Consider the following 25,786-nt stretch of genomic DNA (forward strand, 5'->3'; position numbering starts at 1 on the left):
CCGCACAACACACACAAACATAGCACACATTTATGTGTAGAACTCCTCAGGCTGTAGGTCACTGAGTGTCTGACAGTAACAGAATAATGTAGTTAACCTCTGCTTGAGGTTGTTGCACAGTGAAATCACAGCAAACATCTCTGCCCTCATCTCTCGTGTCCGTCTCATGTCATGCGGTAAACATGTATTTTACAGCAGGAGAAAGGTTTGTTCAGAAAAGTTCTACTAGGCTGTCTGTCTTCCTGTCTGTCAATCTGTCTCACTCTTACTGTTCTGCCTCTGTCATTACAGTATGTGTCCTCACTCACCAAAATACAGAGAGTAGTACAAGGGAGGTTTCAAACTAAACACTTTTGTCTATGCCGTTGAGTGGATACACACAGCTGAATATTTTTTGGCAAAATATCTAATTGTAATCTTTCTCACCAGTAATTGGGCTGGGATTTATATTGCTATTTTTATGATTGTAAAAAAAAGTTGACCACTTATGGTAATAATGACAAAGCAGTGGTGAGTCACATCTGGCAGTGTAAAAGCAAGCTTAATGATATTTCACAGATTACTTCCAATTATACTGTTGACAGCTCTACACTCTACACTAGCTCTAGCATCACAGACTTTTGTCACAGGTCTGGTTTCAAAGCTTTAAAATGATAAGCTTAAAAAGTAACTACATTTACGGACAAAATATTCATTCCGAAAAACACAATATTCCTTGCATAGCTAATGAAAATTAATATGCCCGTTTACATGCAGCCATGCATACTCCATTTATGTGTCCTAACATGTCGTTTATCAAGTCAGAATACAGAAAAGTGAACTGCTGGAGCTTTTTTGGCCGTTCGGCTTCTTTGCATCATGATATTTTTTTGTTTTCCAGCAGTAGCAAACTTGTTCGATTGTGCAAACACAGCCTCCATCTTTCATTCCCTCAACCACCTTCTTGAAAAGGTCTGAGTTGTGATATTTGCACACATCCAAAAACCTGTTGGGTTGACCTGAAAAAAGTCTAACTCAGAAATATCCAAACAGAAAATGCTGTTTACATGACCCTTGTCAACTTTGGAATATTGTCATAATCCATATAGTAGGGGAATATGAGTGAGCATGTAAACATAGTTAACATGATAAACTTAACATTTTAACAGACAGATTCCAAATGGTATTTGTGTCTCCTAGCTGTCAACCATTTATATGCTACAACTACAATGGCTAGCTACAGTAGCCAGCTGCTAAGTATGTATCTGAAAATAACAGAATGTTCTCAGCAAGATCATTTAGATCATTTAACTAAAATAAAAACTAACTACTCTGCTGGTTATTTGATTCTGCTTTAAGGACACCATCTTTCACCAACTGCAAACACTGTGTGTAGTAAGCTCAACTCATGAGTGTTAATGAGCCACTGATGAACAGTTTTGCCTGCAATGGCTGTCACTCAGCCGACAGTTTTGCTGGTCATCGGCTAAAACGTTCGCCTCCTCAATACACCTCGTCTGGCGTCAACCCTCCAGGTGGCTTTCTGGTTATTTAAATTTTTCCACAGCACGGTACATTGCTGAATTGCATCGGCAACTCCTAAATGGACTAGAGCACATGCACATGGTTACAGACAGTTTGCACATTGCTGCAGAAGAGATGCCACACAAAGTATTGCAGAGACTATGCTATATGTCCTGAAGGTCAAAGTCATTGTGCGTAACAATGGCAAGCACATGGCTATCATCAGTCATTCATGATTCAGTGAATCTGTATTGCACTACCACTGGGTTGCCTTTGCCTTGTATTCCTCGATGGGAACTTCCTAATAACATTTCTGAGACTTCCATTTATTGAAATCAACAACCTCTAATAAAACTATAGTCATAAACATTTGTAAGACACTTAAAATTAAACGAATGTTTGTGCTGTTTTATGAGCAGTGGTCTGCATCAGTGAGCTTGACCAAAAGAAAACTTAAGTACTTTATAATTCCTTCTTAGTATCTTTGTAATGAACTGTAGATCTGGTTGTGGAAATATAGCAGTAAACTTGGCATTGTTGTAATGTCTACATCTGTGCTGAATTCAGATAAAATGTTATAAACTCGGAAGTTAAAGTCAAGACAACACCTCATTCTGTGCCCACTCACGTGTAGCAGAGCAACAATTAATGTTCTTGGTTATGTAAAGCTCACTGCTCTTCAACTTTCTGATGCCTGGATGAGTTCCATCACATTAAGTTTTAGTGTTGCTCTCAGTGTATATGCGTGTGTGTGTGTGTGTGTGTGTCTGTGTCTGTGTGTCTGTGTGTGTCTCCATCTATCAGTATGCAACCCGACCAAGCAGCTGCCAAGAGCTTAGCAGTCTGTTGCTAGGCAATGCCATTTAAAATCCATCCTTCTCTGTATGTTGGAAGCAGGTTAGCTGTGTTTGTCTCTCGGTTTTGTTGCTAATACCAGGGTGGAAACTGGAGTAGCATGAGGCATTTGCCTCGATAGTCCTGCACAATATTTTCTTTCCAAAGTGCAGCTTTGTTGGTGGGTGGGTGGCTGGTTTGGCCTCAGATGACTTCCTAAACAAAGAAAATTAAGCAGCTTTCTAGGGAGCTATTCAGTAATAGCATAATGAAAGAGGGTGTTTGCCATTTGATGATTAGTTTTAAAGAATGTCATTATGCCACATTCAAGTGTGGAAGGCGGCAGTGCTATTGCAGCAAAATCTGCGGAGGTGTGTGTATGTGTGCTTCATTTAACAGCAAGCACATCTTTTTCTTTGAAGTTATAATCTTCAGTGTGGGCACATAAATACATCTCTGGTTTGCTATTCTCTGTCATGGGTTGATATGACACAGTAGTAATGCAACCTATCCAGGTTATGTAATGTTTTCAATAGCACCCAGTTTCTGATAGGTCTGCGAATTAATCCTGTGCTGCATAGAAAGCCAAGTGGTTTTATTTTTTCCATTTTGTTTAGAATGGATTTAACCAGCTAGTTAGCTTAAGCTGTGATATACAAAGAACAAAGCAACACCTACACACACAGTATAGAAGTTTGATTGATAGATGATCTGTGAGGAGTAAAGTGCTTAGTCGACAGCCACACACACTTCACTGTGAGGTTGTATTGAGGCAGAGCGGTGCTTTGTATGCTTACAATGACAATGCTAACAAGAAGATTTTTAGCAGGTTTAGTGTATAGTCACACATGAGCAAAATGAACACTGCTGAATGTTTGCCTGCCGTTCACTTCTATTCAGTGCAAGCACCGGGGTGAATAAAACCTTCACTCGGAAAGCAAAGCAAATTGAAATCTTTGCATCATGTGGAGTTCAGCTTTGGTAAGCCTTGACTGGTACAGTCGCAGGCTTGACCAGTAGTAAAGAGGTGGGCATATGTGTGTAGGAGACAGTGATTGTTGTCATGTTTAACAGACCCATATTGTATGATACTGGCCATGAAAAAACTGCCCCACGTGAGAGATGCTGCCTGGCTGGCACTGAGATGGGAAAAGGGCATGGAGTGTAAGAAAATGGAAAATGCACCAATAACGTCATATATTGCTATATTCCTTAGCAAGTTAGGTAAAATTAGCCAGCAAGCTAGCCTTGTGTGTCTGTAACATCGACCACTGCCCACATTCAACATGAATATCGCTTCGGCAAGCGAAAGTTGGTTGTCTGCATTTGCTCTTATGTGACTGGACTAAACACAAAGTGCATCTGAAGTCAATGGGAATGACATTAGTTGTGCTGGTATTTGGTAACAAAAAAAAACAGTTTACATATTAAAATGTTGATGGTGGCGCAAGAAGAAAAGTTGGGAAATTGCTAAAGTAATAATTCATCAACCGAGGAGAATGTCTTGAATGTCTTGAATGTCAAGAATGTCTTTACACAGTTCCATGAAAATCCATCCAATATTGAGATATTTCAGTGTGGACCTAGGTGATGAATCACTTAGTCCTGAATGTGTCACATTTGTCCTCTGTCTGGTATCACTGTGTATATACAGTTGACACCAGTGACTAAATGTGCATTTTTCTTGGATTCCTTAAAAACAGAGCCATCCAGCAAAAAGATGGATTATCCATCATAATCTGACAGAGCTGAAAACATGTCTCCTTTTTTTTATTTTATTCCCATGATTTAATTTAGTTGAATGTTGTGTTTATGTGCTGTCTGTTACTATATCAGAAGCTCAGTCAGTCATTTTGGGATATTATTCCTGTGCAAACATTAACAAAGCCAGTGTTTGGGCCACAGGGGTTGCAGTACTGCAGTGACAGATGGGGACTTCAAGCCCAGTGCCCAAATTCACACCCAGGCTTTAGCATTGATCCGTCTCTCACTTCCACCCACAAACTCAGCTACTCAAGTATTCAGAGTTATGCAAGATTTTATTGCTTCCCAGCTGGGTATATTGGCAAGCTAATAACACTAATCCAGTCTTAATATGAACCACAATACATGTGGATTTGCAACTGGTGGTAATTCTTTAGTCTTTTTTGACACTTAAGGAAAGTGATGGAAGGGAGGGGAATGGATGTGATACTTGCATTTTCTTGCATTTTCTTTTCTAATGAAATTCTTGTTTTACATCATTGAGAAACAAGCTCATTTGTAGGTTGTTGTTTTGTGATCTTGTGAACAAAAAGACAAATAAGGACAGGCTCAAAAGATAGCTGACTTTGTAACACAACAGAGTGAGAGGCGAGGAAACAGCCAGGGAGAGACGGGGAGGATGAAAGTGTGAGTTGTGGCAGGCGGCTCGTGTAGAGGAGTGACACTACCAAAGGATGTACTTTGACTTTGATTGTGTGTTGCCACGAGTCACTGCCTGTGTTCGTCAGCACAGTGGCCAGCAGAATGAGAAACCACAGTGTTTTAGGGCCTTGACAATGTATAGCTGTCTCGCTGTCACTTCATCTCTGTGGACCTGCCCACTACCTCCCTTCAGTCACCTTTCGTTCACATCCCTTTTTCTCTTTCTGTACCTGTCAGCCTGTCTCTCTCACTGTCAATCTGTCAATAGTTTGGTGAATTGTTAAATCTGAGTCATTCCAGCAGGGGGATAACTGTAGAGAGTGTGTGTTTGTTTGTGTGTGTATTGACAGGGAATGTTCATGTCCTTAAAACTTCTACATCAACACTAGGTAATAATCTAATTTAATGGTCGCAATTGAACTGTTAAAAGAATGCAACTGTTTCTTTTATTTTAATTTGGGAGACTTGCAAGAGGTAGATTTTAAAAAGAAAGGTAAATAGAAGAAGCAGAGGTTGAGATATCCTGACTTTTTTATCTCTAGAATGGGTCAAGTTCTAAAACAATTTGATCCTATATGTCTGTCAAACTCCGCTCCCCCAGTTAGTAACTCAGGCTTTCTGTTCTCAACACCCGCTTCAAGACTTGACAAAGACAGATAAATGACATAACGTCTTAGAAAATAACCCAGACTGTGATTGGTTTGAGAAGTACAGTTTGAGTACTTGTCATGACTGACCTATATTTGTAAAATGGCTAAACCATCTCTGAGGGTAAAGTCATTCTCACTTGAACTCACAACTCACAGACATGCACCGTCTTACAAGGGGTCACAAGTTGAAATTGCTTTTTATTTAGGGGTCACATTAAAGCAATGTTTGGAGCTATGGATGTAATAAACAGTCTACATCTTACACTTTTCTTGGCTAAATGCAATGTAAGTTTGGGAATTTCGCAGATCCTTTTGTCCAAAGCAACATACAATTGACAGACAATCCAAAACACAGTAAATCAAGGTGAAGCCAACTTTATTTTATCTCTACATTCCCTAAGTTTCTACTGCTTTTTTCTTTGTTGTGATTGTAATTAAAGTCCCAAAAGCCACTATCTGTCTATGTTTTTGCTTTAAACTGTTATTACTGCCAACTACAGCCAACAAAAGGGAAAGTGAAGGTTTTGTTTTCTGAAATCTGCTGCAGAACATATGTGTACATGGGCTTTATTTTATAAGGGTGAAGGAGTACATCAGTTGAAGAGATGAAAACTCCTCAAGATGATAAATGAAACTGAGAGAGTGGAAATTATAAAAGCACTAAAGAGTGGATTACAGTGATTTAAAACTGCCATTACTGACAAGAACTATAATTTCTGTACTGACTACTTGTCTTTTAGGACTTATATAAGGCTCGACCTTATATAAGTCCTAAAAGACAAGTAATCATAACTGATTGTCATGAGGCAGGATATCTTCACACAAAGCTAGTGCAACAGATCTTTCCTTTGAACTCTTTTACCTTTAAAACCTTATTTTCTGTAGTTAAATTCCATTCTTCTGAAAAAAGTTAGAAAATGGTGTCCTAATGATAATATGAATATGAGGAAACAATTAATGAAAGACAAAAGTGTCAATTTTTTAGTTTTAGTTATTTTGATCAAATATTCTAGTAATTTTAATAGGTGAATAATTGACTAAATCAAATAAATGGTGCATGACTAAAGCTGGTCAACCTGAAAAACATTATCATCAAAAGACGGTGGGGTTTGTGAAGTGGTGTAGGAGGATAGAGGAGAGAGTTAAAAGAGGGACAGTAGGTCATTTTGTCAAGGAAAACAGAGACGAGTCTGCCGCTGTGTTGCTTCCATCATCAAAACTGAAAAGAGCTTTATCAAATGCACCCACATCACACTTTATAAAAATAACACACAGCTAGAAGGCATTTTAACCGAGTCCTTGGTGTTGTGATTGGTGGGCAAAAAGGAGGAAAATGTGGAGCAAAGGCAGACAATATCTTCAAGGCGATTATTTGAATTCATTCTTTTTGACGCCAACTGACAGAAATGAAATGAAAATTATTAGGAATATGAGAAGCTCCCATACAGCTGGCAAAGATGAAATCTGTTGCAAAATTCTTAAAGCTATTGTGAATGAAATCGTGGAGCTTCTTGTTTACTCTATCAATCTCTCTCTGTCTTTACTGTGTGGGGCCTTACCAGAAATGATAAATTAGTGTGAATTGTAATTGTACCAAGTCTGGTGATACAAATGATATACACAACTACAGACCTTTATCAGTATTGCCTACTCTCTCCAAAGTGTCGGAGAGAATTGTGTATAACTGACTTAAGCCCTATTCGGACGGGATTAGGTTTACATAGGTACGTGGGGTAAAGTAAAAATTACCAGAGATTTTAGTCCCGTCCGAATGTGCCATGTCAGTAATCATTACCGCACGATGTCAGTAAAGATTACCGCGACTTTTACCTTCTGTAAAAGGGTCCCGGACAATTACCTCAGGTAATACTAATCCCGTGCGAATAGACCAGCAGTAAATATGTGTGTTAGGGCTGTCAAAAAAAAATCGAAGTTAGAAATATATTCGAATATATTTTTTTTTTTATAAGTTCGAACCTAAATTTGATAATTCAAATATCATTAATAATTAATTAATACTATCAATAATGTTGTATATCACGGCGAATCCCGTTCGGGACGCAGCGACGGAGGGAGAGGCGCCGACGGAGGAGCCCGCTGCGCCAACACCACTCACTGCGCTGTCCGCGATGTGTGACCTGTTCGGGGAGACATACAGGGAGTGTTGCACCTGCTGCCTCCCTGCCTACCCTTTTTGAAGAAGAGATGAAACGTTACCAGAATGAGACACCACTACAAGCCGACCAGCCACCACTCTTGTGGTGGAAAACTACGCACTGAAGTATCCAAACATTGCTCAGATAGCGTGGCAGAAGTTGATCATACCTGGCACTTCAGTGAGGTCAGAACGGGTGTTTTCATCTGAGTGTCATGTTCATATTGCAATAAGCATCGTATTTTTTGTGGGGGGTTTTTGTAAAAAAATAAAATAAAATAATACTAATACTAATAGGCCTACTAATACTAATAATAATAAATTCTAATATTATTCGAAATTCGAAAATATTCAACCTCAATTTCATGGTGCTTTTGACAGTCCTATCATACGCACATGACGGCAGGAGGGGACGGCGGTGCGTGAATGGATTTACCCCTCCCACTTGTGGTAGTTTTACTGATATTTCTTTTCCCGTGCGAATTGGCCATTAATATTACTGACGTCCTGTGGTAAAGTGACATTACCCCACGTGCCCATGTAAAACTAATCCCGTCCAAATAGTGCTTTAGTGATTACTCAGATTAATCGAATATTCTTGTCTCATCACAATATGGTTTTAGAAAAAAGCATGACTTGTACGGCAATTTGTGATCTGATCAAAAAAAAAAAAAGTAAAAATCAATAATGCTATTAATGAAGATGACTGCAGCGCTGTAGTTTTCCCTAATTTACTAAAAGCATTTGACGCTATTTAGTTTTAAATTCCTCTAAGCCAACTTCAACATCATGGTGTCACAAGCACAGCACTCTGTTGGTTCAGAAGTCATATGTATAGGAGGCAACAATATGGATATATCTACAGTCACAAATCTTAATCTTAAAAATCATCAAATATGGGGTCCCCCAGGGATCCATTTTAGGGCTTCTCCCCCCTATACTGTATGTTAATATTTTGTGAAGTCCTCTTGCATTCTACATAGTTATTAGCAGGGTTGGGAATCTCTCTGTGATAGACGATTCAATACGTATCTAGATACATGGGTTACGATATGATTCAAAAACGATATATTTTTAAAACAGAACGATTCGATACGATTCGATACAGTGTAGGAACGATACGATTCGATACATTATAAAATAAAGAAGCCAATTCTATAAAAGTGACATTCTTACAGTATTTTCAGATTTGTAAAAGACCACATCCCCAAGCATTGTTGCTGTATGGCACTGGCAAAAATAAAATAAAAAGTCAAACAACAACAAAATCACATGTCAATTGTATTTATTTTTAGACATGGACCAAAAAAAGTCTTGCTGAATAAACATCCTTTTGTTGGATGGGATCAATATAAAAATGAGAAGAAGTTTTAAACTTTAAGTGAAGTGAACTTTAAGTAAAATTTAAGTGTTTTAAACCTACTTGTTGTGTCGTTTTTATGGTATTGTCTGTGTTTTTGTATGTATCTTATATGGACTTGAGTCTGGAATAAAGTTTATTATAACGCTGTACAATATAAACATAAAGCAGAATAAAATAATAACATGCAATGTAGGGGCAGAATCTGACATCTCCTGTTATTAGTTGATATCATGGACTGTGATGACTAGCAGCTTATCACTGACAGCATGTCAGACTATTTCTCTGTGTTTGCTACACTCTGTCATTTATAAAAAGATAAATCACTTTTCTATAATACATCAATGATATTTCAATGGAATAAATTACTTATTGACTTATTCATACTTCAAAAACAGCATGAATAAGGTTGCGTTGTTTTCGAGATGCAAACTGTTAAAGTCAGTCAACCGATTGCTAGTCTCACGATACCCGAATCCATGACTCTACAATCGATTCATCTAAGGATTCATGGCTGATTTGTATCGATTGAGGAGGCTGCTACCGACGTAGCTGTATCTCTCGCTTGTCAAACCAGATATCCGGTCGTATCGGTTAATCGTTCCCAACCTTATTTATTAGGTATTACTTTCTGGTGATAAAAATGTATTATGTCACATATTTCTAAATTATCTGCAAAATAATCCAAATGAGGAACTGATTAAGGTGGATGCATGGTTTAAATGCAGTAAATTATCATGAGACATAAGCAAGACAAATCTCATTTTTGCCTCCAACAGAAATCAAAATAGTGTGAAGTAATAACATAAGATGTGAAGTGCACCAAATTAATGGGGGTACATATCGATCATTTATGAGACTTTGAGGTTCAAGTTAAGTGTAGGTTTTTACCTTACACAAGTTTTTATGTTAACCTCATATAAACTACTGTAATGTTATACATTTGATAGTTATCTTGTGAAATTTTACAGGAGAAGGCAACACTCCCTCAAATGCCTCAGAGTATATGATCTGGCCCCGTATAATACCATTGTAACGATCACAGATTTAAACACAGTCTGTAATGTTATGAAACAATTGCAACCAAGCATCAAACTGCATGGTTTGGGTTTGAAAAATAATCATAGTTTGGCAGTAAATGAGCACTTTTGTCACTAATTTAAGGTGATGTATGTCACATGATATATGTCACATATGATACATCACATACATCACTACCGTAACATGCTACACAAATTATAGCATTAGGCACGTTGTTACTTAAAAAAAAGTCAATGTTGAAATCAGGGCGTGAACACTGGTCTCCTGGGTAAGAGTCCAGTGTTTGTTTGACCCATCCACCACTTGTCCCGCCCACCCTTCTCACTTCGTCCCCTGCTCCTGTAGTAATTACTATGGCCAGTAGATGGCAGTCATATGTCATTATCTGTGTCCTAGCTCAAGGTATCAGTTACTACTAAAATATGTTAAAGCTGAATAACCTAAACGGCTGAAGACTTCTTAACTAATTACTCTACTCTTAAATCCATTTAAATTGTACTGCTATTTCCACTTGCCATATGTCTTTTAGTATCGTACCTATTTAATCAGTGTTTCGACTGATAGAATAAATGTCTTGGCACCATTTAGTAGTTAGGGTCAGGGTAGTTAGCTCTTTGGGTCTTGGGTGTTTTGTAGGTTGTAAATGTTACTGTATAATACATGCACTTTTTCAAATCTGGACAATGTGTTGATAAACATTTTAAATACTTTATGCTAAGTGTTTGAGCGCCTGTTCTCAAGCTTCAGATAGCTTACCAGAGTGTTCCATTTCACATCTCCATCATGTATTATGATTGCACTTGCATTTTAACTGTTATTTGAATGAACTCAAACTGAACTTATTGGTGGATGGAGGTGGAGCAGGTAGTCAGTGTGGGATAAGAGGAAATTAGAGAGAAGAGGAAAAGAGGGACATCAACAAGGAGGTGTAGCTTCTCAGCTTGGGGGAGATTAATAGTTAGATGGGGAGATGGGTGGATGGATAGGGGAAAGGGTGAGGGTGAGCAGGTAACAGTGGCCTCTCAGAGCGTCTGAGGCGCAGGGTGAGAACGGTCATAGTTGTGATCAGTGGTCAGCCTTCTGCCAGCCGACTGCCCCTCTGGAGGCCAATTAGAGAGCGGGCGAGTAGAGCTAGGAACAGTGGAAGACTCCCTGCAGGCACACACACACAGATTCACACATCAGTGCTGACACTGGGTTCATACAATAATCGAAGCCCCCAGGCACACACCCTCAGACCCACACACACACACACACACACACACGCTGACATTGCTGCAGACACAGGCTGAAAGTGCACATTTCTGTTACTTTTGCAAGTCACATTTCAGTGTTGTTTTTCATTATATTATTTATCCAAGATTTTGTTTTTCAAGCTGACATTGTTACAATTACGAGGTTAACTAACCTTACTTACTGTTGTGTAATTGCAGGAGAATTTGACACGAAACAAAATGAAAACATTTTGAGTTGCCTTAAACTTTCTACCATGCTCTCAACTTGTCTCAAAATGAAGAGCTTGAACTTCTTCAACTAGTAGGCTAATATGCATAATGGTTCAGCATGAAGTTTAATGAGAGATTTTGATTAGAAGACTACTCAGTTATTCATCTTAATTTTTATTATTTAATCTAGGGTTTTGTTTGTTAAGTCATTTCTTATTTAGCAAGATCAGATACTTTTTTTTGCCTCAGTCCTTTGATTGTGGGTATCTGCTGATACCAAGTCTGCTCCAGTACTTACATGTAAGCTAAATGATACAGTTGCCTAGTGAGATAATAGAGATTGTCATTTTTGTATCAAAGATGCTCTGTACACTTAGTTTAGACTGATATGTACATATCATATACACCAAATAACAGCTGTCACCAGCTAAATGTTTCACACCATAACTATTAAGTTGATAACCATAAAATATTGATATATGAAGCAAAGTTTCACTGGGAGAATGCTACTCCTGAAATTGCTGTGACACAATTAGCTGGAGAGGAGACGCCTCACTCTTTTGGTTTTGTTGGAAATACAAAACCATGCCATTGTATTGTGGTGTTATGGAGGGTAGTTTTATTTTTACCAGTCATAAAGCTACCCAGGGAACAGCAGCAGCTGATATGATCAGCTGGTTAGCTCCAGGTAATAATAAGATAGCTGTTACCTGAACCTTGGTCCATTGCTTTTTTGTGCATAAGAAAGAAAGAGAAGGAATAAAAGATTTAACAACAGATTAGTCAGTGCCTTGAGTTTAATCAGTTTTTGTATTGTGTATTTTACCATTGTCAGTCATTCACACTAGAGTGACCGCATAGTTTCTCACACTGACAGCACTCTTAATTCTCACTCACATATGCGAGTGAGATGTTGTTAGTGTCGGACTGTCTTAAGGAGAGCAGCTTTACAAAACTAACGGCTTTTGATCAGGTTTATTTTAGCCAATATGATGTATTAAATATATCCAGATAGGCACTGGTACTGATCTTCAGGATTGGCTTAGGACATCATTTTATGATGATTTATCATAGTTGTCGATATAGATTTGTGTTTTTAAACGCACTAAAAAAATAGCAGTAGGTTTGCTGTGAAACCTACAGCAGTCAATACAAAACTTGTCTCTATAAACATATCTCCATATGTATGCAGAATCTGAAGGCATTGGGGCAAGTTATCAGAAGAGTTTTGTGTCCGTTTGTAGTCTGAGCAGTATTGACCAATCACGCTTGAGTGGCACCTAACCAGTCTGTGTGGAGAGGCAGAACTAATTGTCCGAAATGCAATCTGGGAACCCATTGAATATCATCTGATAATGATTTATCTCTTCATTAGCGTTTTCAAAATGTATCTGCATTCATATGCAGATATCTGTTTATAGAAATTAGCCAGCGCATGGAAGAGCTACTCTTGGCCCAGATATCAACTGGCTACACCAGAACCCCTGATACTGGCTGTTGCCCCCAGAGGCTTAGCGTTGTCAGACCGATAGTCGATGGGTTCCAAGATTGATACAGATTTTACAGATGTAAGGGGGAAGTTGTTTTTGCTTTCTCTATAAGTGTGTGCATGTGTGTGTCTGATCCACCTGATGACCTTGAGTTCATCACCACCATCACCTCCCCTGCAGTGCTGAAGAGAGGTTCTTTTGAAGTACAAAAATCTCAGAAAGGACACACACACATTGGTGAATAACAATCAAAAGCCTCCTAAAGTTCAGCCTGAAACTTTGAAATCTATCTGCACACACACACACACACACACACACACTCACTCACTCACTCACTCGCACACACACACACACACACACACACACACACACACACACACACACACACACACACTAGCTGTCCCTGAAAAATTGCGACAATTTCCTGCAGCTGGAGACCTGATTATCTGCCGATGAGCCAATCAGTGCTCACCATTAGGAGTGCATCTTGACCAATAGGTGCTGCAGTGGCAGGTCCTTAGTGACAGCTGGTCAAATTCTGAAGGTGCTGTGCTGTTAACTTTAAGCCTAATGAGACGGGAGGAAGGGTCTAGTGCATATGCTGTATTGATGGATTACACAGAACGACCTTAAACCAAACCTCCAGCTAGTATATGTATAATCACAGCCAAAGTCAGTTAATCCAACACAAGCCCCCAGCCCCACATACACCCTCCTCCCAGCACACATAAAGATGCAGACACCCTGAAACACCAGCATGTCTGTCACTGGAACTGACGCTATTTTAATCTGTGTGCTTGAGGCATTATGTGCCCGCTTTAGGAATTAATTAAGTTCTTCCTCTTTCCTGTACTTTACGCTGTTTTAAATACAGATGCTTGTCTTTTTGGCAGCTAAATCCAGACCTTGCGTACTAAATAAGCATTTGTGATTCCTGTACTATACCCAGAGTATTGCACTTACTCTTTATATTGCAATGCCAGCTACTGATTCCAGCTTAGTGTCAGACAAAATTTAAGGGACTGTTTGAAATGTTGGGACCAAAAATTCAAAAGTGAATTTAATCCCCTCAGTTGAGTGCAGATAATAAATCAGCTTCCCATAGCAAATGAAAAATCGTTTGAGGCTTGATTGTTGTTTTAGGTTGATCTTTTTATGGCCATGTATGGTGCTGTCTGAGAATATAAATTAGATTGATTATAATGCACAGGCTAGACTACCATGGCAAGTACTTGTACTGTATATGGGAGAGGCAGAATGAATGGCATTCTGGCAGGTAGAAATATGTTTTATATCCAGTTTTGGTCAGTCCAGTAATGTCATGCTTATTTCACTTTTTGAATTTCCATTGCTGTTTATGCTGTGTTTATTAGAATTAATAGTATCCTAAGTCAAAGTGTGTAATATTTTAGAAGTTTCATTGAACTTTTCCTTCTTCGTGAAGCTTTCTTACTGCCATGCATTATCATTTGAATAAAGAACATTTTTGATGAAAACCCAGAGGTTGATGCAGAGAAGTACAAGGTCTTACAACAAACCATCTCGCACTGCCAAAATTCAGCTGAACTGACAAACTGTGCCAGCTGCTGATTACCAGAGCTTACATACTGTTTAAAAAACAGCAATCAAAGCAGCCATTAGATACTTTATGAAAAAACTACAGTAACACAATACAATAGCAACAAAGCTAGTTAACCGGCACTCTGCTACTGCTTCACTGCAGTACTTCAGCCATTTTTCCACGCTTTTTTTTTTACACCAGGCTAAGTGCGCTGGAGAGGCATACAGCGCACATTTCAAGTACCAATCTGACCACTTGGATTGCTAGGTTGATGCCAGCCTGCACTTTATATAGTACATACTGTGTGTGTGTGTGTGTGTGTGTGTGTGTGTGTGTGTGTGTTGAGAGAGAGAAAGAGACTTGTCATTATCAGCATCTTCATTGTAGTTTGCTGTTTTTATGCTGTTCTCTTTTTGTCTCTATCTCTTTTTGTGGAAGTCATGATAATAAAGATAAGCTTGTGCTGGCACAGTGTACGGTAGGGACATGTAAAGACAAGAAAACACATTTATTTGTCTTTATCTGTCTCTGTCATGCTGTTTGTCATCTTTTCAATTTAAACTCCCCACAAATGTCCATATCCCCCAAGCAAACTCAACACGGCATCATATTAACGACAGCAATCAGTCAACATTTTATCCAGTAGCACAGTCTGTACATTGCAGTATTTTTTTCTTTTTATGCCTAATGCCCATCCTTTTCTAACATTGTGACAGAGAATTTTTTTGCTGCAAGTGTGGCACATTTTATGTTTTTCCAACACTGCTTCACACAGTCTTTCAAATTTTTAAAAGCATCCTAGACGACAGATGTCCCATCAGGCTCTTAGCTTGTAGTCTGCCTTCACCCCCACTCCCAAGAAACTTGCATTGGGATAGAGTGAAGGGGTAGGGAGTCATCTAAAATCCTGAGAGAGGGAGGCTTTCACGATTGGTCTATTTTTAGACCAGAGCCCTTTTTTCCTGTTGCCACTCCCACAGAGATCTAAGAACAGGTACAGGGAGCCATCTCCAAAGACAGAAAGACGCAGAGATAGAGAAAGAGGGGGATTCAATCTCCCCAGAATCAAAGGGAGATGGTGACAAATACTGAGCACACAAAGTGCAGGTAGAGAGGTGGGGGAAAAAAAATTAGATTGAGTCCCAGAAGGCTAGGTTTTATTTCAGCCCTAGTAACTCACTTGCTACTTGTCCACATCTGCAGAAACAGGCCAAATACAAGGTGTGGTCACAGCAAAGCAAAGTTTGCTCTATAACTAGTCAGGCAGAAAATGATCACACATAAAAATGATGTAAGTTGTTGGTAGACAAGAAGTACATATTTGTGTTTCTCACTATAAATGTGTGCATGGGAGATTGAGAGTTCTGCAGTATGTGTAGCAAGGTCATTTTTTCTAACTGGGGGTAAACATATGTGCAGCAGAGCAAGAGAGCAGCGTCTGTGGATGTTGTACTATCACAGGTGCTCGGGGCTCCAGCCTGAGGCAGCTCTCATTCTCTTTAAACACCCATGCTCTTATTTTGAAAACAGAAAATCCACCTCAAATCTTAAGAAGTTGTAGAAGGTGAATTTGTGACCATAACCAAATCTCTGTCAAAGGTAGAAACCAATCCCCAGAGAGTCACTATATACTCTGGAATCACTGATCGCTGTATGTTGAGAAGAGCTGTTTCGGTGCTGCCTCTCGCACAAACCCTGATTGACAAATTTAATTTATGTGATTGTCAGTTAGGCAGTAAATCAACAGCTTACGGACAGTCTGCCCAATGACTGTGCTGAGGAATCATAGATTGCATATTGCTGATAATTACGGGTTGTAGAGGGGTCTAGGTTAATCTTCTTTAATAATGGTTTGACAGTTGTACATTTAAGAGGGTAAAATCACATGACATCTATTACGTAATGTAGCTCCAACAAAAGTGTTGCCTCGCAGTGATAGCAGTACATTGAAGGCAAAGTAAGTAGGAGTTATGGTCAGAGTCAGTGTTTCAAAGCTGTAGCTGACTATTTATTGTAACAAATAGAGCACTATAATGTTTGGCATCAGACCCTCAGCTTATGGTTGTCAAGCCCACCTTTATACTGATGACGCTATTGTGTATTGTTTTGCTGATTCAGTACAACTGGTTGTGGAAAACCTGCAACTTTCTTTTCTCCAGGAAGTTCTTATTTATGTTAAGATAGGTAAATGCAAATAAAACAAAATGTATGGTTTTCTCAAGATCCAAAAGCATTGACTCCTGTGATCTACCTATCTCTACTGTCAATGGATGGAAGTATTGAAAGAGTTACAGAATAAAAGTATCTTGGCATCGGACTCGATGACAAATTCACATTCAAATACCACATCAGAAATCTTGTTGGCAAATCACAACTAAAGATTGACTTTCATTTAGAAATAAATCCAGATATCCTTTGATCTGTGGGAAGAGGATTGTTGAATCAACTTCCCTCACAATTTTGGATTATGGGGATGTAATTTACAGATACACTGCTGCCTCCATACTTAGGCCCTTAGATTGTGTTTACCACTGAGCCCTGAGGTTTATCACCGGTAATACCTACAATACTCATCACTGTATCCTCTATGATAAAGGCGGTTGGCCTTCTCTGACTGAGAGGCACAATAATCATTTATATCTGTGTATCTATGAAGGCCTGATCAGAGAATTATTACATCCATGTTACATTGGAACCTATTGGTCCACATTTAACTCGCTCCAGTGACGAGACGGTTTATGTACTTCGTGCCAGGACTGATTTTGGAAAGACTGCTTTTAGTATTAGTGCAGCAGATTCATAGAACATCTTGCAAAACAACCTAAAGCTGAAGACTCTTATATCACCTAGCCACTTGAGGATTTTACCTAACAGCTGTCCACTATAGACCTGTAACTGTTTCAAGTGATGTTTTGTAAGATTTTAATTTTTATTGTTCGATGTCTGTGTTCTTGCTGGGCATCATTGAAAATGAGGATTTTTGTCTTTATTGATTCCCGGTGATGTGGTTGGCTATAGTACGGTTGTCGAAAGAAAATAGTTCCTAGATAAAACTTCTCACAACAAGGTCTGTGGATTATCTTGAGTAACAGGGTCATGATTTCTGGAAAGGGACATTGCTGTTGAGTTTTTAGGTTTACTTTTTTGGCGCATTGAGCACCACACGCCCAGTAGTTCTATTATACTGGGGAGAAGGCAAACACCTTACAGCTTACATCTCCAGTGCTCAAAAACTCACACCGAAACAATTCAGATTGATAAATAGCACTACAGGTAAGAGGAAAATATGTATTGTTGATTTTTGGGTGTGCTGTCCCTCTAAATAAAGGTTTGAATGCATGAGTTCAGACATATTATTATTGTGATATGAAACAAAAACACTGCAACTGACTTAATGGAGAAATGTCCTGCTAAGACTCTTTGGTCCAGCTGAGAGCAAGATGAAGTTGGAGCTGGTGGGGGGAGTTTGCGGAGGTCAGCATGGTCAGCATCACAAATGGTGCATGATGAGTCACCAGAGAGTTCATTACCACATTATAAATATCGTCACATCTGTGTTTGTTGTCTTGGTGATTTTAAGAGTCAGATGGTATGATTCAGCCGAGAAAGTGTCAGACTGATCTGCTGGTGACACAAACAACTTTCCTTTTCTGTTTATCAAGATGCTTCATTGTCACCATCTTAGATGCAAATGATAACATGCATTTTCCCTCCTTCTGTCTTTCTCTCTCTCTATCTCTCTGCTTCCCAGTGGTCAGCGGGCCTTTCTGTTGGAGAACGTGCCCTGTAACAACCCCAGTTGCCATAGTGTAGGAAGGATGTTTCACATCCACTGGGACCAGTCAGATTTGGGAGCCATCCAAAATGCCATCATGGCAACATTCTTTGACATCTATGAGGACGTGAGTAATTTGTTTTGAAATAATGTTGTTCAGAGCTTGTTTTGGTCAGACATATAGCATACAGCACCATCCTTTCTCCTATTGTTTTTCCTTCCATATCTCCTCCTCTATATGTCCACCTCCTTTGTCCGTCCCCTTTTGTCTGTCTAAGTAATGCACTGGCATTTACAATGATACTGGTATCAGATAGTTTGAAATGGTACTAAAGTGACATCCCCTTGTTGAGAATTTCTACAGTATTAAAGAATTTGATGGCAAATGGAGAAGAAAATGAATAAATCTCACAGAGCACACAAGAATATTTGATTTCTCTAATGCAGAAAAGTGGATTATGTGTAAAGCTTTTTTCTCCACTGACGTCAATAAAATGATTTAAGTTTATGCTTTTCCTTTCATGCTCAGAAGTAATATTCTAGAATTGGACTGAGGACAGAACAATGTCGTGTTCAGTTTAGTGCTTGTTTCTAATCAGTAATGCCATTTAAAGTGCATACAGTGGCTTGTGTGCAAGCCTAATTTTCTCCATTTTTGCCAGCTTTGTGTTTACTAGACAAAGCATTATATTTATCTCTTTTCTTTTTACACCTCTTATATATGCTGTTGTTTTTACACAGTTTTTTTCATTTATGTCAACCTGGATTTCTATCCATGATGACAATGGCGTGTTCATTTTAAAAAATAATGCACCCCTGCAGAGGTGCAGTACATACTACAAAACACAGACACTGTCATACACACTTGTTACATACATACAATACACACACGCCCACTCCCACTCAGAATGTGCAACTGCAAAGAGTGCAGAAGCTGTATTGCAATCTGCTCTTTGTTCCTGTCTTATCAGAATTAATTATTACTGCTAATGCAGCCTGTCTGTTTAACTCTGCTCTCCTCGCTCTTTGTCTCTCGCTCTCTCACTCACTTGAGAGAGAATTTATAAATGGGGAAGAGAGACGTAGTGAGGAGAAGAAAGGGGGAAGAATAGAGATAAGATAATGCTGGATCAGTCACCCAGTATGTTAGAGGGATAAAAATGTACATCAGAAGACACACACACCATGCTCCCATTGTCCCTTATCTATATGCCTGTCTTCATTTGCAGGGTATATTAGACATGCTGGTTCTAAGCCAGGCAGAGGGCAAAAATGACTTGATCATCCACGCTTTGAAGAACAATTTTGAAGCTGATGCCTACTTCGTTAAAGTGATGGGTAAGTGACTGATTTTCCAAGTAGTAGGAGCTCTGTTCCGTCTCCTCTCCACATGCCTAAACCAGTTTATTGGTTGAGGTACATGAAGAAAGAGAAAGACACCATTTTTTTTTTGTCTTTTTTTTTTAATTGCATAGAGCGAAATGCAACTGAAATTTTGATATTTTATGGCTTTGTGTATTTTTTTTTACTTTTTACCACAGCCACCCCTCCCAGACCAATTAGAATCATTGAACATGAGCAGTTCTTTTCCCAAACTGAGAAACCAGATGGTCATGACTATTATCTGTCATATTAATAAGATTTTTTAGCCTCAAGCTACTCAGTTGGTGGAGAAAACAGCAATGATATACTGTAAATACAGCAAAGTAAGGCACATAGCTCCCAGTCTAGTTGGTGCCACTGACACAAGGAGTGGAATCAGAATAATGGACTACAACTTAAAGTTCATAATGTTTTACTTGTTGGAAAAGCTACAGTAGAATTACTACATACTGTAATGTAAATTTTGTTAAAGCTGGTGAAGGCAGAAATATGAAAAAGGCACGGCAGAATTTAATACACCCTCCTCCTGCAGCTCTTCCCTTTTTCCTCTCTGCCATAAGCCCCTCCCACCAGATAACCATGTGCATACACTTATGCTTCATACAGTAACTTAGTGTTCCCTGTACAATGATTTATTTCATCCTATTTCATTGTGGAGCTACACACAGCAAATTTGCTCAGCCCCTTCTTCCTCTACTCTGTCTCTAGCCAGCTAGCCACTGCTACCATCCCTCTGCCTCACTCCTCGCTGCTGTGGGCTGCTTTGCCAGGGGAGAGCAAGGAGCAGCTTGGGACACAGACCTTTCTTCGGCACCTGTAGCAGCTTGAATTCAGCCAGCACAAACCCCCCCAGCACCAGGTGTCACCACAGGCTGGTGGCCAGCAGCACCACTAGGTGTAATCTGTGTAACAGCAGCAACAAAAAGTTTGCTGATCTGGCATGGAGTCTGGGCTGTCCGGTCCTCTTGAGTGGGGGTTTACGCTGGCTGGATTCCAGTTGCTGTAGCAGCTGTCTCCTGCAGGGAGATGGTCTGTAGCAGCGATGAGTGAGGGGAGACACACTGTGATTTGAGGCTCTAGCTAACATGGTCTCTCCATCTGTGAAACACTTTGCGGATATTGGCACTGAAATGACCTGTGATTGGCCAAAGTCTCCTGTCACACCCTAGATTTTCTAAAGCCTGTAAACAAAGCCAAGAGGAGGTGCAGAAGTCTAGTTTTCTTTCACACCACCTAAATTACAATTTGCTTGAAGTTCTTCAAGGATTTCTGTGACACAGGAAAGAAACTACCAACCCCAGCCTTAAGAGGCAGATACTATGAAGCTTTTTGCTGTTTGCAGTCAGTCTGATATTTCACTTGGATTTTTGTTTGATCTCTGTGTTCCATGTTATTGTGAAGTGATCAAATTATTCTTTGGCTGTGTGAGATTGTAAACTATTACATATTTCACACCAGATTTTCTCAATATAGAAATCTAGCATCATTAGTCGTAAAGTTCAAAGCTGAATGTAAAACTTGTAATTGAATTAATGATTTCCTGTGTCGCTACAGAACACAAATGCCTGTGGTGCACACACCATGTAACCATGAAATCCTGGATTTGAAGCCAGACTGGCACCTTTATTGCATGTCAGCCGTCTTCCTCTCTCCTCATGTAACCTGTCACTTTCCACTTTTGACTGCCTGATGAAGGTGTCAGAAATGCCAGAAAAATAACCTTTATTCTGTCTGTGCAACGAAGATGACTAAACGTTAATTCAGAAGGAATGGCACCCACCATTTGTGCAATACGCTGTATTTCAGTCACACTTTAAACCTGATAGTCACAAATGATGTCTGACTAGAAGCAACTGTAGCTTCAGTATTTGCTTGCGATGCTCAGAAATAGTTTTTATATTTTTGGCTCACTGCATTTTCCTTTCAGTTACCGGTAATAGATTTTATTTCTTTTATTGTAACAGCGTTTGAGTAAAAATCAAGACGCTGTCTTTTGAAGTCAAAATGTTGGTACAGCGTCAGTACCTAGTGACATTTGAGGAATGCAAAAATAGTTCCACTCTAGGGTGGGCCTTTGCACAGTTTAATCTGTCACTCCACTCTGCTCATTAGTAGGAGAAAGAGTGTTGTTCATCCCTCTCTGTTTCAGAACAGTTGGTGAACAGTTGTTGTTTTGTCTTGTATTGAAGGGAGGGGCTACAACTTACACACATAAATCATCACCATGCCCTTGTAAACACGCTAGCATACACACTTAACATTCTTACAGTATGTTATCAATGTTCTTTGCCAAGAACTACATATACAAGCAAATTCGACCTTTCTTGTATGCACTGCCTGAGATACACTAAATGGTAATGATGCTCTTCGTTTATTAAAAACACATCAGGATCTCTGTTAAACAGCTGGCTCAGACAAAAACATGAAACTCAAACTGTTTGTAGCAAATACTCACAATACTACAGTGTTACAATGATGTAAATTAAACAAAATAGATTCATAATACAAAACAAAATGACAAAAACCTGACAGTAAAATGAAGTCATATTTGGAAGTTACAAATATTTAAATAAATGTCAAACTGGCAAAAGAGATTGGCAGCCTGATCAGTCACAATATATATATTTCATGTGAATTTTAGTAGCATTTAGTAATTCCAAGATTGTGTTTGCTGAACTTTGATGGATGATGCTACACTGCTTTTAATGATGAGACTGGAGACTTAGACGAGGATTAGTTGTGTCATACTGAGCTGCTAAAATCGACACAAGAACATCCTCTGTTTGGTCTATTGATTATAGCACTGCTTTTAGTCCACTTCAAGTAGTTTCCAGCTCGACTTTGCATTGTTCAAGTTAGCTCCAGGAGGAGCACCTGCAGTTTCATGACAAGGTTAGACTTTTTCGCCGGAGATAAGGTAGAGCCACTGAGCTCGACGCCATTGTGTCCAGCGTACAGAAAGAAGAGCTAAATGACACCCATGATGACCTATGATGTCCTGTGTTCTGCCAGTTGCATCTCAGAAGATTTGGTTTGAATGCTTGCTTTAGGTCAACGCAATCTCGGAACCCATCGGCTATCATCTGACGACGATTTATCTTTTTATTAGCTTTTTCTAATTTGTCTGCATTCATACGCAGGTGTCTGTTTATAGAGATTAGCTGAAATGTTGTCTGGACCTGTTTCAAGTTACTAATCAAACTGTAAACAATGAGTGGAGCACGGAAGATGAAGTCTTGGCCCAGATATCCACTGGGTTCACCGGATCTCCTGAAATATTGGTCATTGCCCTCAGAGGCTTCATTGTCATCAGACGATGGCCGATGGGTACTGAGATTGGCTCAGTGGAGACTTATTAGTTTAAAAAGATTAAGGCCTTGCACACCATCACGGGTGTTCTTAGTTAATGACTGATTATACCTTTGCTCAAGTTGAAAATGGGCAGAGCTATCCATGCATGCATAGATGTTCATAAGGTCACTAATGTAATAAAAGTAATAAAGGTATAATTTGTAAAATTCCCTCTGTAGGTGTACCAGAGGTGTGCAGAGCCTTTAGTTTTTAGACAATAACTTAAATCACATTTACAGTAATGATCAGATCATCTCCAGATTATATTACTTATCTATAGACAATAAGATCTGTATTCCAAATACAGTCCATCTCGTTAATGTGGATTCTGATACATAGAGGCTCACTGTAGTCTAGATTTTCTCCAGGAGCAGGGGGCTCAACAGCAACAGACTCTGTGGAACACATTGGGAAGTAGTAATGCCTGTGTTTGGCAGAAAATGCCAAAAATATTAGATATTATTTCATATGTCAAGAGAGAAAAAAAATGTAAAAGGAAGAGTTGTGTATTTTCAGTTAGCCTGACAGCCTCTGTGTGTACAGCATGTTTGTGTGACCTTGACTCGTCCCCCTTCCTCCTGCTGTAACATGAATTCCTTTTGTGCTGCCTCTCTAAACACTGCTGTTCTTTTCGTTATCCATGTCTTGTCTCACTGCAGCACATCAAACAAAACACACACTGATACACCCGCACCAAAATGCCTGTCTTCCCCCCGACCGATGCAAACACTGTCAGCTCCCCCACTTCTCCTCTTTATTTGACTTCAGTTATTACACATTTGGTTGTGAATATTTCATACATGTTCAGTGTTGCGTTTTCTACGTCTAGCAGACGACAGACTAGCGAGCAAACAACAAGCAACCAAAATAAAAATGTATCTGTCAAGTGTTACACCCTGTCGACATTTCATTCCTCTCCCCTGTGAACGGGAGCTCAAATGCAGCTTAATAGTCTCGCACCTCCCGTGAAACCCCCCTGAGGGCAAATTGTTTATTTACCATTCTTTTCAGGCGTCTCTGAGAGCATGGCTGATAGCATTACACTGTAATAAGTGAGACTGAGTGTGCGAACTTCATATTCAGACGTGGCACATTATGTCAGCCAGTGATGTGTCTGTGTAGACAGCCTGATCCAGTCCTCCGATCTGTAAGATGGAATCCTATTTTCTCAAGATGACATCCCTCAGCCCTCCCCAGAGCATTATTGAACAACACCCGCTGATGGATTGACTTTGTGTCTGCTTTGGTGTGTGTGTGTGTGCAGTTTGTGAGTGAAAGGTAAGATCCCATGATGCACACGGACTTCCCGGGATAAATCCATCACAGGCTGGCCCCGGACAGCAGCCTTGCCTCTCAGCCTGCCAGAGGCCTGGACTCTTGCTGGGCTTTTCACACTGAGATGACCTGAACCTGTACCGGTCTGACATCTCCTCCTCCCGTGCATCCGACATGCAATAGTTCACTCACTAGCACATTCCATCAAGACTCGTACCTCTGTTGCCATAGGTGCATATATTATTTAGGAGCTGGCTAGAGGGTTTTTTAATACAGCTGCAGACCAACAGAAGATTGGCAGCTAGGATGCCATTCTGTAAAAATAACAAAAGATGTACAAACAATGTATATATAGTATACATACTGTATATATAGGGATGGCAATGTTGGCCTGTGCCTCCACTGTGGTCCAGACTGAAACATTTCAAAAACTATTCAGTGGATTGCCATGAAATTTTAGACAACCATGCTCCCCAGAGGATGCATCCCTCTGACTTTGGTGATCCTCTGATCTCACCTCTAGCACCATCATGAGGGTGACATCTTTGCCTTTTATTAAAGTAGCTCAGCAACTATGGATTTTTGTGAAATTTGGTGTACCCGTTCATGGTCCCCAGAAGACAATTTGTTAAAACTTTGATTTCCTGTCCTTTCATCTAGCACCACCATCTGGTCCATTTCATTTTGTTTGTTACTTTGGTTTATGACCAAATACCCACAAAACTCATGACATTCCCATCAACCTCAGCAGTACCTTCAGTTTAGTGATAGTTAGCAAATGTTAGCATTTAACACAGTGGACATGATAAACAATAAACATAAATGCCATCAATTTGCTAGCATTGTCATTGTTAGCATGTTAGCATGCTGAAGTGAGCATTTGGCTTAAGTTCAGCCTCACAGAGCTAGCATGGCTGTACACTTGTATTTGAATTGAATACAGGAAATTTTGTGTTTTGCATTTCTTAGTTTTTGCTGTTTTAAAAGATGTACTGGGGGCATCAGTAGCGTAGTGGATAGTGCCGGCGCTACAGCGGTTGCAAGTTCACTCTGTCCTGTACATAAAAGGCAAAAAGACAGAAAAAATAATCTTTAAAAAAAAAAAGATGTACTGTACCAGTGCATCATCGCTAAACCAAGGTACGTTTTGAAGTGTAAATTTCATGTAAATTTACACTCGTACTTGTTAAAGGTTACTAATGCTAACCTTGCAGCTGTTCCAACTTCTGACATGCAGCAGCATACTGTATGCTAAGTGCTGTTGGCAACAACAACGGTGCACTTAAATCAACACCCCACCAGATGAGTTTGACTCATCTCATGCAGTGCCACTTAATTCAAGCTGGGTGGTGGAAGCTGTGTCTGGTATCCTCTGTTGCATCACCAACTCAAGACTTTTCACAGGTTACCATTTGTTTTAAATCAGTTGTTGAGGTTATTAATCATTGGACGTAACCATCCTGCAGCACACTAATGTTCTTGCATTTGTGTTTCGTCCCTCCTCTGTAGCCTTTGTCTCTGACGGGCTCGGGTTAGATTAGATCAGCCCTCTTGATA

General features: G+C 39.6%; 1 protein-coding gene across 1 annotated transcript in view; it reads left to right on the top strand.

Annotated features, from left to right (window-relative positions):
- The window catches only part of itfg1 (integrin alpha FG-GAP repeat containing 1), a 183,914-nt gene that overhangs the window by 91,222 nt on the left and 66,906 nt on the right, over positions 1-25,786 (top strand). The window contains exons 11-12 of the mRNA XM_050047630.1: positions 18,197-18,347; positions 19,450-19,558. Coding sequence (XP_049903587.1) covers positions 18,197-18,347; positions 19,450-19,558 — 260 coding nt within the window. The remainder of the gene's footprint in view (positions 1-18,196; positions 18,348-19,449; positions 19,559-25,786) is intronic.

Source organism: Epinephelus moara, chromosome 1 (assembly GCF_006386435.1).
Source record: "Epinephelus moara isolate mb chromosome 1, YSFRI_EMoa_1.0, whole genome shotgun sequence".
Classification (NCBI taxonomy): Eukaryota; Metazoa; Chordata; class Actinopteri; order Perciformes; family Serranidae; genus Epinephelus; species Epinephelus moara.